Here is a 15,443-nt window from a genome sequence, read left to right as displayed (position 1 = left end):
ATGCACACACGGGTTGGTTAGGGCTGTGTCTAAACGCCAAGGTGCTGGCAGTGAAGAGTTTGTTTTTTACTCCTGAGGGAATTCTGCACCCCAAAATTTAAAATTCTGTGCCAAAAATTTAAAATTCTGTGCACAATATATTAAAATTCTGCAAATTTTATTTGTCAATAAATAAATGTGGCTCCAGCATGGCAGTGTGGAGCACAGGCCACTGGCAGAATGGAGGAGGGAGATCACCCTGAAGCCCCCACCTCCCCCAATACAAGGACTCGGCTGTGAGGCTGCACCTGACCCTGACACAGCATAAGGGCTGGGCCTGCCCCAGAAACTCCCCAGGGCCCTGCCCCCCTGTGCCAGGTGCACCAGGTGTAGGAGGGCAGGCTCAGCCCAGCAGGATCCAAGTGGGGAGGGGCTTAGTGTTGGGGGATGTAGGTGTGGGGTGAGAGGTTTCTGTGTGGGGCAGTCTGGGTGCGGGCAGGCCAGTGGGAGATCTGAATGCAGAGGGGCTCGTTGGGGATTCTGGGTGCGGGGTCAATGGGACTCTTCAGGGGATCCAGGTGAAGGTGGCTGGGGCTCAGGAGGGGGGGCTGGGTGTGGTCCAGGTGCTGAGGGAGTGGGGCTTGATGGAGTGGGGGTCCAGGTGCAGCTGGTAGGTGCTCAGTGGGGTGGGGGTCCAGGTGTGGGGGGCTCGTTGGAGAGGACCAAGTGTAGGCGGGTAGGGCTTGTCAGGGTGAGGGTTCGATGGGCCTGCTCAACAGAGGAGCCTCAGCTGCTGCCGAGGGAACACCGCCTGCCAGGCTCCTGATTCCCCCATGATTCCCCTATCCCCTTTTCTTCTCCATTCTCCTTCCCTCATCCCTATTCCACCCCCTTTCTTCCCCACTGCCTCTTCCCCCTACTCCCCCTTCCCAGCCCCACTGCTGGCACTCCTTGCTGCACAGAAAACAGCAAGGCTCCCAGCACACAGAAGGGGAGAGTGACTGGCACTAAGACCCAGGAGGCTGCATTTAGCTGCAGATTAGTCAGCAGAGTCAAGACACAGCCTCCTTCAGCTGGGCAGCTCTGCCCTTGCAGAATGGGGGGGGGGGGTGTGCAGTGGCATGTAATCCCCTGTGCACCCCAAGACCTCGCCTCTGTTTGGAGGGGGGCAACCCCCCCAAACTGAACATACGGTCGCCCCCTGCCTCTCCACCTGCGGCTTCCCTGCCATTTTCTGCAGGGAAACAGGAAATCTGTGGGGGGGGGGGGAGGAGTGGCATTTTCTGTGGGCACACAGTGATGCTGTATCCCCCTGGTGCAGTTTTTATCTCCTCCTGATAGAGGCCCCCCCAGGACTTTGCAAGCGGACCCAAGACTTTAGACAGACTGAAGTGGCCCTGCTTGCAAGAGGAAGGGTGGACACACCGGCGGTCGCAGGAAGCACCTATCACAGACTCGTGGAAACGGAGCAGTAGGCGAGACCGTGAGAGGTCGCCTAGTGCAGCAGTTCTCAAACTGTGGGTCGGGACCCCGTTCTAATGGGGTTTCCAGGGCCAGCATTGGACTTGCTGGGACCCGGGGCTGAAGCTGAAGCCCGAGCTCCATCCCCGCCCAGGGCTGCGGAGTTCGGGCTCCGGCCCCCTCTCCCTGGGGTCACGTAGTAATTTGGCTGTCAGAAGGGGGTCGCGGGGCAATGAAGTTTGAGAACCGCTGGCCTAGTGCGGCCCCTGCGCTGAAGCAAAGCCAAGTATGCCTCGACTTTGTGCAGGAGGCCAGACTAGATGGCCCGAAACATAGAATATCAGGGTTGGAAGGGACCTCAGGAGGTCATCTAGTCCAACCCCCTGCTCAAAGCAGGACCAATCCCCAACTAAATCATCCCAGCCAGGGCTTTGTCAAGCCTGACCTTAAAAACTTCTAAGGAAGGAGATTCCACCACCTCCCTAGGTAACGCATTCCAGTGCTTCACCACCCTCCTAGTGAAAAAGTTTTTCCTAATATCCAACCTAAACCTCCCCCACTGCAACTTGACACCATTACGCCTTGTTCTATCATCCGCTACCACTGAGAACAGTCTACAGCCATCCTCTTTGAAACCCCCTTCCAGGTAGTTGAAAGCAGCTATCAAATCCCCCCTCATTCTTCTCTTCCGCAGATTAAACAATCCCAGCTCCCTCAGCCTCTCCTCATAACGCATGAGTTCCAGACCCCTAATCATTTTTGTTGCCCTTCGCTGGACCTTTTCCAATTTTTTCACATCCTTCTTGTAGTGTGGGGCCCAAAACTGGACACTGTACTCCAGATGAGGCCTCACCAGTGTCGAATAGAGGGGAACGATCACGTCCCTCGATCTGCTGGCAATGCCCCTACGTATACATCCCAAAATGCCATTGGCCTTCTTGGCAACAAGGGCACACTGTTGACTCATATCCAGCTTCTTGTCCACTGTAACCCCTAGGTCCTTTTCTGCAGAACTGCCGCCGAGCCATTCGGTCCCTAGTCTGTAGCGGTGCATGGGATTCTTGCATCCTAAGTGCAGGACTCTGCACTTCTCCTTGTTGAATCTCATCAGATTTCTTTTGGCCCAATCTTCTAATTTGTCTAGGGCCCGCTGTATCCTATCCCTACCCTCCAGCGTATCTACCTCTCCTCCCAGTTTAGTGTCATCTGCAAACTTGCTGAGGGTGCAATCCACACCATCCTCCAGATCATTTATGAAGATATTGAACAAAACCGGCCCCAGGACCGACCCTTGGGGCACTCCACTTGATACCGCCTGCCAACTAGACATGGAGCCACTGATCATTACCCGTTGAGCCCGACAATCTAGCCAACTTTCTATCCACCTTATAGTCCTTTCATCCAGCCCATACTTCTTTAACCTGCTGGCAAGAAAACTGTGGGAGACCGTTTCAAAAGCTTTGCTAAAGTCAAGGAACAACACGTCCACTGCTTTCCCCTCATCCACAGAGCCAGTTATCTCATCATAGAAGGCAATTAGATTAGTCAGGCATGACTTGCCCTTGGTGAATCCATGCTGACTGTTCCTGATCACTTTCCTCTCCTCTAAGTGCTTCAGAATTGATTCCTTGAGGACCTGCTCCATGATTTTTCCAGGGACTGAGGTGAGGCTGACTGGCCTGTAGTTCCCCAGATCCTCCTTCTTCCCTTTTTTAAAGATGGGCACTACGTTAGCCTTTTTCCAGTAGTCCGGGATCTCCCCCAATCGCCATGTGTTTTGAAAGATAATGGCCAATGGCTCTGCAATCACATCTGCCAACTTCTTTAGCACTCTCAGATGCAACACATCCGGCCCCATGGACTTGTGCTCGTCCAGCTTTTCTAAATAGTCCTGAACTCCTGCTTTCTCTACAGAGGGCTGGTCACCTCCTCCCCATGCTGTGCTGCCCAGTGCAGTAGTCTGGGAGCTGACCTTGTTCGTGAAGACAGAGGCAAAAAAAGCATTCAGTACATTAGCTTTTTCCACATCCTCTGTCACTAGGTTGCCTCCCTCATTCAGTAAGGGGCCCACACTTTCCTTGGCTTTCTTCTTGTTGCCAACATACCTGAAGAAACCCTTCTTGTTACTCTTAACATCTCTTGCTAGCTGCAACTCCAGGTGTGGTTTGGCCTTCCTGATTTCACTCCTGTATGCCCGAGCAATATTTTTGTACTCTTCCCTGGTCATTTGTCCGATCTTCCACTTCTTGTAAGCTGCTTTTTTGTGTTTAAGATCAGCACGGATTTCACTGTTAAGCCAAGCTGGTTGCCTGCCATATTTACTATTCTTTCTACACATTGGGATGGTTTGTCCCTGTAACCTCAATCAGGATTCTTTAAAATACAGCCAGCTCTCCTGGACACCTTTCCCCCTCATGTTATTCTCCCAGGGGATCTTGCCCATCAGTTCCCTGAGGGAGTCAAAGTCTGCTTTTCTGAAGTCCAGGGTCCGTATTCTGCTGCTCTCCTTTCTTCCTTGTGTCAGGATCCCGAACTCGACCATCTCATGGTCACTGCCTCCCAGGTTCCCATCCACTTTTGCTTCCCCCACTAATTCTTCCCGGTTTGTGAGCAGCAGGTCGAGAAGAGCTCTGCCCCTAGTTGGTTCCTCCAGCACTTGCACCAGGAAATTGTCCCCTACGCTTTCCAAAAACTTCCTGGATTGTCTGTGCACCGCTGTATTGCTCTCCCAGCAGATATCAGGGTGATTGAAGTCTCCCATGAGAACCAGGGTCTGCGAACTAGTAACTTCCGTGAGTTGCCGGAAGAAAGCCTCGTCCACCTCATCTCTCTGGTCCGGTGGTCTATAGCAGGCTCCCACCGCGACATCACCCTTGTTGCTCACACTTCTAAACTTAATCCAGAGACACTCAGGTTTTTCTGCAGTTTTATACAGGAGCTCTGAGCAGTCATACTGCTCCCTTACATACAGTGCTACTCCCCCACCTTTTCTGCTCTGCCTGTCCTTCCTGAACAGTTTATATCCATCCATGACAGTACTCCAGTCATGTGAGTTATCCCACCAAGTCTCTGTTATTCCAATCACATCATAATTCCTTGACTGTGCCAGGACTTCCAGTTCTCCCTGCTTGTTTCCCAGGTTTCTTGCATTTGCGTATAGGCAGTTGAAATAAATCGCTGATCGTCCCTCTTTCTCAGTATGAGGCAGGAGCCCTCCCCTCTCACGCGCTCCTGCTCATGCTTCCTCCCGGTATCCCGCTTGCCCGCTTATCTCAGGGCTTTGGTCTCCTTCCCCCTGGTGAACCTAGTTTAAAGCCCTCCTCATTAGGTTAGCCAGCCTGCTTGCGAAGATGCTCTTCCCTCTCTTCGTTAGGTGGAGCCCGTCTCTGCCGAGCACTCCTCCTTCTTGGAACACCATCCCATGGTCAAAGAATCCAAAGCCTTCTCTCTGACACCACCTTCATAGCCATTCGTTGACTTCCACGATTCAACGGTCTCTACCCAGGCCTTTTCCTTCTTCCGGGGAGGATGGACGAGAACACCACTTGCACCTCAAACTCCTTTATCCAATGGTCCCTTCAGTCTAGGAACAGGGCATTCATGCTGCCGCAAGAGGTGTGGTTAAAAGTCTACACAGAACACCTCTCCGGGGACAGCATTAGCAGCACAGATGTTCACGTGCTTCCGATCTGCACAGAGGTGGATAAAGCCACAGTGTCTTCCACAATAGGGTCTTCATCTTGCCCTGCGAGGGAGTGCCATGGGCAGGCCTCTCCATTCTCATTGCTAACTCCCTTTCTTAGCTCTCTTGTGCTCCTCTCTCTGGCCTCTGCGACTCTCACTGGGCCTCCTCTGCTCATGCTGGTGTGGAAATCTCCTTCCTTCTGTTGCTCTGGCCATACCACTCCCCTGGCTTCCCGTCCCCAATAATAAATAATAAAAATAATATTATAATAATAATCAAACCAGGGCATACTGCCTGATTCCATACCAAGTGGTCAAGCTGGTTTGGACAATAACCCATTTCTCTGTGAACATTCAGTGGACTTATGATATGGACAAAAGCAAGCAAAACCTGCAGGGGCAGCTTGTTGGAACTACGAGCAACTGGACACATAAGATCATGACCCTGTCGAAGGAGGAGAGGCAGTGTTTTGGGGGTGTCTCAGATGTTGGATCATACTGCAGTGGTCAGGACTCGGTGTTGCTGTGGATTTTGTATTGTTAACTGTACTTGTGTTACGTTGCATATGAAGATAACCTATAAGTAATGTAGTAAGCCCTCCAAACCCTACAGTGTACTAGACAACCCGGACCCAACCTTCTCGGGCCCACTCTAATGGGAAGTCTGGAACACTAATTGGAATAGGTGTGGTATGCCTGTACGAGAGAAGGTGCAGGGCACTATACTACACAAGGGGCAGTGGGACAAATGGAATATCGACACCTTCCCTCTTGATGCCTGGCCCTATCAGGAAGTGTGTTGCCATATGTCCTATGCTTTTCCAGGGATACCTGGGCAGGAGGATCCCAAAAGAAAAAGAAAAAAAAGGGGTGGAGTGTTAGGATATAGATATTCAGGCCTGTCTGCAAAGGCCTGTACTTTAAGAATTAAGGTGTATTCTTATCACTTGGTTAGTTAGAAGTATAAAAGAAAGAATCAAAATCACTGTCTGCAGTGTAAGGTCCTTCTCTTACTGTGACAGTCTGAGGCCCTGTTCTTAGATTAAGGCCTTTGGCTAAGCAACAGAGGCAGCCATAAGCTGGGAAGCGACCGGTCACATCCTCACATTCCAAACTAGTCACATTGAAAGAAGGTGCTATTGGGCTGTTAGGAATACAATCCTGTCCTGATAGTGCCTATCACCTCCAAAGAAAGGGAAGTGCCTAGAAGATGTAAAAGGAAACTTAGTTTGATAGCATCCTGTCTGGCAAGAACTCACTTATCAATACTGGGATGTGAAATCCTCGCTTCTGTATTGTTTTGGTTTCCCTCTTTGCAATGGGCCTGTCCATTCTGAACGATGTACTCCCTAGATCATTTCAGTAGACAAGCGCTCACTCAGGAGCTGCTCGGCTAGCCGAAACCTGCAGCTCTCAGGTGCCCAAGGAAAGCTTGATCAGACCTGATCCTGTACTTGTGGCACCTTAGAGACTAACCAATTTATTTGAGCATGAGCTTTCGTGAGCTACAGCTCACTTCATCAGATGCATACCGTCTGCTGCAGTTTCCACGGTATGCATCTGATGAAGTGAGCTGTAGCTCACGAAAGCTCATGCTCAAATAAATTGGTTAGTCTCTAAGGTGCCACAAGTACTCCTTTCCAGGTTGGTCAGTACGTGCCACAGCGGCAGCAAGAACAAATTAACTGTGCCCCCCATGAAGCAAAAACCTCACTGCTTGGAAATAGCTGAAAGATTCCAGCTCAACAGGGCTGCCCTGGGGTAACATCTCTGGGGCATGTGTCTCGCAGTACCTCAGATGTGTTGCTCTTGCACAGATCTGCTCATTCAAGAGCCAGAGTTGAGCTCAGAGGCCTGACTCAAGGCCCAGCAGCCTTGACTAGCACAGTGGTAACATTTCATTTCAAAGCCGCCATGCAAGACTCTCCAGATTTGGGGATCTATTTAGGGCTGCAACGAGATAGCCCCAGTTCATAAAGTTAGTTACCAAGTCCCCAAAACATCACTTTCTGAAAACGTATGGATAGTCTGCCAGGAGTAAGCCAGACTCCTTCCTTTACAGCCTGCCCAGGCCAATAAAATATAATAAGGGCTTTTGATACTGTCTCGCATGACCTCTTCATAAACAAACTAGAGAAATACAACCTAGATGGAGCTACTAGAAGGTGGGTGCATAACTGGCTGGAAAACCATTCCCAGAGAGTAGTTATCAATGGTTCACAGTAATGCTGGAAGAGCATAATGAGTGGGGTCCCACAGGGATCAGTTCTGGGTCTGGTTCTGTTCAGTATCTTCATCAATGATTTAGATAATGGCACAGAGAGTGCACTTATAAAGTCTGTGGACAATACCAAGCGGGGAGGGGTTGCAAGTGCTTTGGAGGATAGGATTAAAATTCAAAATTATCTTGACAAACTGGAGAAATGGTCTGAAGTAAATAGGATGAAATTCAATAAGGACAAATGCAAAGTACTCCACTGAGGAAGGACCCATCAGTTGCATACATACCAAATGGGAAATGACTGCCTAGGAAGGAGTACTGCAGAAAGGGATCTGGGGGTCATAGTGGACCACAAGCTAAATATGAGTCAACAGTGTAATGCTGTTGCCAAAAAAAACAAACCAAAAAAACAAAACAAAGGCAAACATCCATCTGGGATATATTAGCAAGAGTGTTGTAAGCAAGACACGAGAAGTAATTCTTCCACTCTACTCTGCGCTGATTAAGACTCAACCAGAGTATTGTGTCCAGTTCTGGGCGCCGCATTTCAGGAAAGATGTGGACAAATTGGAGAAAGGCCAGAGAGGAACAATAAAAATGATTCAAGGTCTAGAAAACATGACCTAGGAGGGAAGATTGAAAAACTGGGTTTGTTTAGTCTGGAGAAGAGAAGACTGAGGGGAGACATGATAACCGCTCAGCACCTCTGAGGAGCAGCGGTGGGGACAGAACGCAGGTGTCCTGACTCAGTCAGAGCCCGACCCGCTAGGCCATGCCACCACCCGCAAGTGGCCCTGTAAAAGTGCTGGTGATTTGACAAACACTGCTCCATGCAAACAGCACCATCTGTTCGGAGCGCACTCCTTTCGTCTGGGACTTGGCAGATACCGTCTCTGCTCACCACCAGCTTCCCAGCACCTGATGGATCCAGGCATTAGTTCCAAAGTAAGAGGGGTGTGATCATGTGACCCCAAGGCAGACAGACAACAGCAAAGAGGCCTGCAGGGACTCACCTCCTCCATTGCGGTAGCAGAGATAGGGGAAGCGCCAGACGTTGCCCAGCCCCACACAATACCCAACGCAGGAGAGCAGGAACTCATACTTCCCACCCCACGTCTCCCTGGGCTGGCTGGGGGCAGGGTCCGGGGTCACGGGCTGGATCTGGAAGGCAGGCTGGGGCTGGCTCACGGACTGCGGGTGTTCAGACTCCAGGGTCACACCATTCAGCTGGACCGGACTCCCCTGCGGTGGGAAGAGAAGGGGAAAAGGAGTCAGAGATCAGACAAATCCCGTTCGGCCGGCGTGCCAGCATGCACACTTGCATGCCCCCGGGAGGGAGGGCGGGTCTGTCAGCCCACAAGCAAGTTCTGAGCAACCTTCCCCCAGGCACCTCTCTTGGAAGACCCATGCCAGCAGCCCCACCTCACAGGAATGGAGGAGGCTGTCCCAAATATCTACGCCACTCCGGGAGCCCCCATGGCTTGGGACACTTAACACAACAGAGCCCTGTGGAGGGATCTGGAGGGAACAAGCCCCGCACACTGGCCCCTGGGGAGATGGGCCACATGGGATGACAGAGCAGAGGGCTCTCCTATTTCTAAAGGCTCTGATCCTCCCGTCTCCCTTGGCCCAATCCGGCATCTCAGCCCGTGTCACCATCAGCTTGGACAACGTGGCCAAAACTCAGCCCCCAACCTTTCCTCCCAAGGCCTCTCCACAGCCCCTGTTCTCTGTCACTGCATGCTGAGCGAACCATCGTCCTCTCCAGCAACCAGCGCCCCCCCAGGAGTCAGCAGAGACTGCTCGCTTGGCCCCCACACACTCCAGCTCTCCACATCTCCCCCCCGCAGCATTTCTCAGCTCCGTCCTGTTCCTTCTGTCTCTTGCCCAGGCCGCACCACGTACCTTCCCCACCCCCAATCCATCCATAACACGGCGAGGGCCATCTTCCCTGCCAGTCACACTGGCCACATGCCTCCTCTCTGGAGCCCTCCACCAGCTCCCCCTCTTCTTGGGCTTCGAGTCCAAGCTTCTCAGCGCTGGCCCTTCACAGCTCAACTTCTCGCTCCCCATCACCTCTTCCACCCAGCTGGTGGGACCATCCGCCTGTCTGCTCCTCACAAAATCTCTACCCCCACCCCCACCCCTAGCACAGCCTCCCTGAACTGCTCCATCAGCCCACCAACCTCTCCTCCTGCTTCCCAGCCCCGAGCCAGACAGGCCACTGCCAGGATGCATGCAAGCGATCGGCCCCTGTTTGATGGCTGGGCTGTGGTTAATATCTATGCAGCAGGGTATCTGAGTGCGGCCCTCTCTCTCCCTCCTTCCCCATTTCATCAGCCAGGGGTGTCCTCTCTAGTGCGGGGGCTGTATCCACCTGTTGGCGCAGCACCCGGCACAAGGCCGAGATCCTGATCACGGCCTCTTATAAACCCTTCTCCTCCAGCTGGCAGAGCTCCAGCACAACTCCACGCCTGCTGCGTCTAGGTACGAGGGGAAAAGCATGCAGGGGCTGGGGGGGGAACAGGGGGAATCACTTTCCCTTTCACCCAGGGACTGTCTGATCATCAGCACTTGCCATCCCCCTGCACAGAGGCTGCCAGGACTAACACCCTGGCAGAGCAGGGCTGCGTGGGCACCATCTGCCATGGACGGACAGATCAGCAGCTCTCATCACTGCCAGCTGCCTGCCCCCGTCTCCAGCGCCTCTCTTCACACATCACCTGTCAGAGCAATGCCTGCAACTACCAGCTAGGCTGGACAAGGCTCGATCTCTTAGCAGCACTCACCATGGAAAACAACAGACAATAATTCAACAGGGAAACTCTACTGCAAGCCGCAGGGTCATCAGAAAACACACCCAGCAGGCGAGGAAGGGGTGACTTGGGATTTCACGTAGAGCAGTGGTTCTCAACCAGGGGCACGTGTACCCCTGGGGGTACAGAGGGGTCTTCCAGGGGGTACATCAACTCATCTAGATATTTGCCTAGTGTTACAACAGGCTGCATAAAAAGCACTAACGAAGTCAGCACAAACTAAAATTTCATACAGACAAAATGAGAACGTCAGCGATATTTCAGTACTAGCGTGCTGGGACATTTTTACTTTCTCATGTCTGATTTTGTAAACAAGTCGTTTTTAAGTGAGGTGAAGCTTGGGGTACACAAGACAAATCAGGCTCCTGAAAGGGGTACAGCAGTCTGGGAAGGCTGAGAGCCACTGATGCGCCAGGATGTGACATAGCGCATACAGCTCCCCCAAGTCGCAAGTTCACTGCTCGGCGAGGAGTGAGATCCAGGGAAAGGTTTCTCGTTTGTGCACAGTACGATACCCCGGCACAGTTCAGCACCTGCTACTTAGCTGGGCTCAGGGCTGGAACAGCAGGGGGGGATGCAAGGCAGGACTGAGGTGCACGGGCAGTGATGTTGTCGGGGTAGGGCGGGAGGCTCGAAGCACGGAGCACGCTGGACCGGAGGGGCAGCTTGCGTGTGCGCGGGGAAGTGCTGTACATCTCCAGCCAGCGCTGTCAGATCCTCGCTGGCGTGAGCGCTAAACTCGTGCACAAGGTCTGCTTAGAGAGAGGGAATTTGAACGAGTTTGTGTAGGGGCAGCAGCAAGTGCTCCTGTCCCGGCCCGTAACAGGGCAGGAGCTTACAGGTAGGCCCTCGACAATCCAGACACACACACACGGGAGGTGTAGGGAAGTGAGCGACTTGGCACCAGTTATCTCAGCATTGAACACTGGCTCCCTGCAGAGCGGGCTCAGCTCCCAAGCTCACACCTCCCCTGTGGTACGAGTGGGCTCCCCCATCACCTCTCCCCGGCCCCCCCATGTAAGGGGCATGGCACCACCAGTCTGCCTGCTCCCAGAACATAGCAATCACAGGGGCACACAGGATGGGAAGGAAACCTGGGGGCAGGGCACAAATGACCCAGAGCTGCAACATTTGGATCCACCCCAAAATCTGTATCTGGCCATCTCTAGCATCAGCAGGGCCAGCCCCAAGCCTATGGGACTCCAGCCAGCTCGCACTCCACCTACTTCATCTGCCCTAGCACCTCACTGCCTCTGGCACTGAGGGGGAAGGCCGCTGGAGGGCAGCTGAGCCAGCCGGCACCCTGAGAGAGGGGCAGGATGAAGCAAATGTCAGGACAGGGCTTGATTAGTCCCTAGGTCAACAGAGGAAGGAAGGAAGGAAGGAGCAGAGAGAGAGAGGGCTTCAGGGAACATGGCAAATGCATGACTCCCAGGGCTCTCGGCAGTAGGCCAGCCGCTCTGGTATGAGTGTAGCCATCAGCTGCTGAGCGGCGGGTTTCACAGTCCGCCAATCTTCAGGGACAGTTAGCAGCAGCAACTGAGTGGGGGAAGATTTCACATAAATCAGACTGTAGGGTGGGAGCTGAGTGAGCCCTGGACACTCCCTAGCCCCCAACTCAGGACAGCACCGCTCCTTGAACCCTAACAGCAGCCGGGATGCTCCTGGGGGAAGCCGGAGACCTTGGGAGCCAGCAGCAGCTTCTCCTGTAGCAGCTCCTTGGGGGTCTCAGGAGGCAGGTCACTGGCTCGGGCATGTGTTTTATACAGCACTATACTGAGAAGAGCCAGTCGCCAGCAGAGAGGGAGCTGGAAAAAACAGTTCAGAGCCAGGAGGTAGAACCGAGAATGTAGGGACCAGTCCAGTGAGTGCCAGGGATGCTCAGCACCCTAGAGAAGCCAGCGGGGCCCAAAGGGGCTCAGCACCCACCGGGTCAGGTCCTTAAGTTATACACTCCTCTGGACTGAGTGTAACCAAAGCACCGTGCTCTGGCATTGATGAATGTCAGGTTGAAACACACACAGGCAGCAGGGTTTGGAGCACCGGCCACAGGGACAGGAACTCATGAGTTCTAATCCCAGCTCTGCCACTGATTGGCTGCAGAGCTTTGGGCAGACTACTTGAGTCACAAAGGTTAATTTCCCCATCTGTGAAATAGGGATAATGATATTTAACCATCTACCCCAAAGGGGAGGATTATTAGTCAGTGCGGTCAGAGCCCACTGTAAATTGTGTGTCTCGAATTAAGTTTCCCTTTTGAAACAATGGGTTAAATCATGGAAAAAATGTTTCACAAAACCCAACCGCTAAGGAAAATGGCTGTAGAGGGGTCACAGACCCCCAGATCCAGCATGTTCTCCCAACCCCACCTCTGCCTTGAAGAATTACAGAAACCAGAAGAGTCACTGGAGGTCAGAGGTCGTTTTGGAGCAAGGCTGATTATTATGGAAATTGAATACTGTGCATCAGTGCTTAATTTGTAATGAGAGAGGTTCTGGACTCAAGCAATTAGGTGCTGGGGCTCAAGCAATTCTTTTACATTCATAATTGATGCAGCAACCCAGAACTGCTAAGCCTAGAGGTGCTGGGGCTCAGCCCTGGCACAAATTAAGCGCTGTTCTGCGCTTACAGCCTCACTCAGAATATCTGAAAGTCCTGCACAAACATGAATTTGCCCTAGCCAGGCTGGTCAGTATTGTTACTCCTGATTTAGAAATGGGGCAACTGAGGCACACAGTGAAGAAGTGACAAGCCAAAGGTCACACCGAGTGGCAGTAGTAAAATAACCGACCTAGAAACCTTAACTTCCAGGCCCCTACTTTAACTACTAGAGAATGCTACCTCCAACCCCACTTCTCTCAAACTAAGATTGTTTTTAGGGAAAGACACAAAATGTACTCTGTGTGTGTGTTGAGGTGGAGGGGGGAAGGATTCTGATTGCCAAAATGGGTGGGAGCCAGAAATTCTCTCAGCCCCTTAGCACTGGCCGCACTACCTGCAGAGACTCCATGGATGGATAAAACAGACTCAACGCCTACAAAAAGTGCTTGTAGCTGATCTGTGGAATACCATGCTGCCAGCACACTCCCTTACCTCCCCAGTTCTCTGTCACACCCACTTGTTGCATTGTCTTAATTTAGACCACAAGCTCTCTGGGGCGAGGACCATCTCTTACTATGCATTCCTACAGCACCCAGCACAATGGGGCTTGATCCTGAGTGGAGCCTCCAGGCACCTATGCAAGAGGTCATTTTAACTGGCTCTAAATCCTGGCACAATTCTTACCATCTCCCCACCCTTCTCTTCTAATGGGCATTTTCAACTTCACGTCCACCCCCGCTCCCTCGGAAGGAAAGCAGTTGGGTAACAGCAGAAAAGTAACATTCCCCAAAGTTTCAGAGTAACAGCCGTGTTAGTCTGTCTTTGCAAAAAGAAAAGGAGTACTTGTGGCACCTTAGAGACTAACCAATTTATTTGAGCATGAGCTTTCGTGAGCTACAGCTCACTTCATCGGATGCATACCATGGAAACTGCAGTAGACATTATATACACACAGAGACCATGAAACAATACCCCCTCCCACCCCACTGTCCTGCTGGTAATAGCTTATCTAAAGTGATCATCAAGTTGGGCCATTTCCAGCACAAATCCAGGTTTTCCTCACCCTCCGCCCCCCCCCCCCCCCACACACACACACAAACTCACTCTCCTGCTGGTAATAGCCCATCCAAAGTGACCACTCTCTTCACAATGTGCATGATAATCAACGTGGGCCATTTCCTGCACAAATCCAGGTTCTCTCACCCCCTCACCCCCCTCCAAAAACCACACACACAAACTCACTCTCCTGCTGGTAATAGCTCATCCAAAGTGACCACTCTCCCTACAATGTGCATGGTAATCAAGGTGGGTCATTTCCAGCACAGATCTAGGCTTTCTCACCCCCCCCACCTCCCCGGGGGAACACACACACACACACACATAAACTCACTCTCCTGCTGGCAATAGCTCATCCAAACTGACCACTCTCCAAGTTTAAATCCAAGTTTAACCAGAACGTCTGGGGAGGGGGGGGGGGCGCGTAGGAAAAAGCAAGGGGAAATAGGCTACCTTGCATAATGACTTAGCCACTCCCAGTCTCTATTTAAGCCTAAATTAATAGTATCCAATTTGCAAATGAATTCCAATTCAGCAGTTTCTCGCTGGAGTCTGGATTTGAAGTTTTTTTGTTGTAAGATAGTGACCTTCATGTCGGTGATTGCGTGACCAGAGAGATTGAAGTGTGCTCCGACTGGTTTATGAATGTTATAATTCTTGACATCTGATTTGTGTCCATTTATTCTTTTACGTAGAGACTGTCCAGTTTGACCAATGTACATGGCAGAGGGGCATTGCTGGCACATGATGGCATATATCACATTGGTGGATGTGCAGGTGAACGAGCCTCTGATAGTGTGGCTGATGTTATTAGGCCCTGTGATGGTGTCCCCTGAATAGATATGTGGGCACAGTTGGCAACGGGCTTTGTTGCAAGGATAGGTTCCTGGGCTAGTGGTTCTGTTGTGTGGTATGTGGTTGTTGGTGAGTATTTGCTTCAGGTTGCGGGGCTGTTTGTAGGCAAGGACTGGCCTGTCTCCCAAGATTTGTGAGAGTGTTGGGTCATCCTTCAGGATAGGTTGTAGATCCTTAATAATGCGTTGGAGGGGTTTTAGTTGGGGGCTGAAGGTGACGGCTAGTGGCGTTCTGTTATTTTCTTTGTTAGGCCTTTCCTGTAGTAGGTGATTTCTGGGAACTCTTCTGGCTCTATCAATCTGTTTCTTCACTTCCGCAGGTGGGTATTGTAGTTGTAAGAAAGCTTGATAGAGATCTTGTAGGTGTTTGTCTCTGTCTGAGAGGTTGGAGCAAATGCGGTTGTATCGCAGAGCTTAGCTGTAGACGATGGATCGTGTGGTGTGGTCAGGGTGAAAGCTGGAGGCATGTAGGTAGGAATAGCGGTCAGTAGGTTTCCGGTATAGGGTGGTGTTTATGTGACCATTGTTTATTAGCACTGTAGTGTCCGGGAAGTGGATCTCTTGTGCGGACTGGACCAGGCTGAGATTGATGGTGGGATGGAAATTGTTGAAATCATGGTGGAATTCCTCAAGGGCTTCTTTTCCATGGGTCCAGATGATGAAGATGTCATCAATATAGCGCAAGTAGAGTAGGGGCTTTAGGGGACGAGAGCTGAGGAAGCGTTGTTCTAAATCAGCCATAAAAATGTTGGCATACTGTGGGGCCATGCG

General features: G+C 51.8%; 1 protein-coding gene across 1 annotated transcript in view; it reads right to left on the bottom strand.

Annotated features, from left to right (window-relative positions):
- The window catches only part of LOC125631289 (sodium-dependent proline transporter-like), a 42,941-nt gene that overhangs the window by 16,343 nt on the left and 11,155 nt on the right, over nt 1–15,443 (bottom strand). The window contains 1 exon segment of the mRNA XM_048837729.2: nt 8,359–8,587. Within this exon segment, the coding sequence (XP_048693686.1) occupies nt 8,359–8,587 (229 nt within the window).

The sequence above is a fragment of the Caretta caretta genome, chromosome 1 (assembly GCF_965140235.1).
Source record: "Caretta caretta isolate rCarCar2 chromosome 1, rCarCar1.hap1, whole genome shotgun sequence".
Lineage (NCBI taxonomy): Eukaryota > Metazoa > Chordata > Testudines > Cheloniidae > Caretta > Caretta caretta.
The sequence above is the reverse complement of the archived record's forward strand: the minus strand, read 5'-3'. Positions and strand labels throughout refer to the sequence as shown.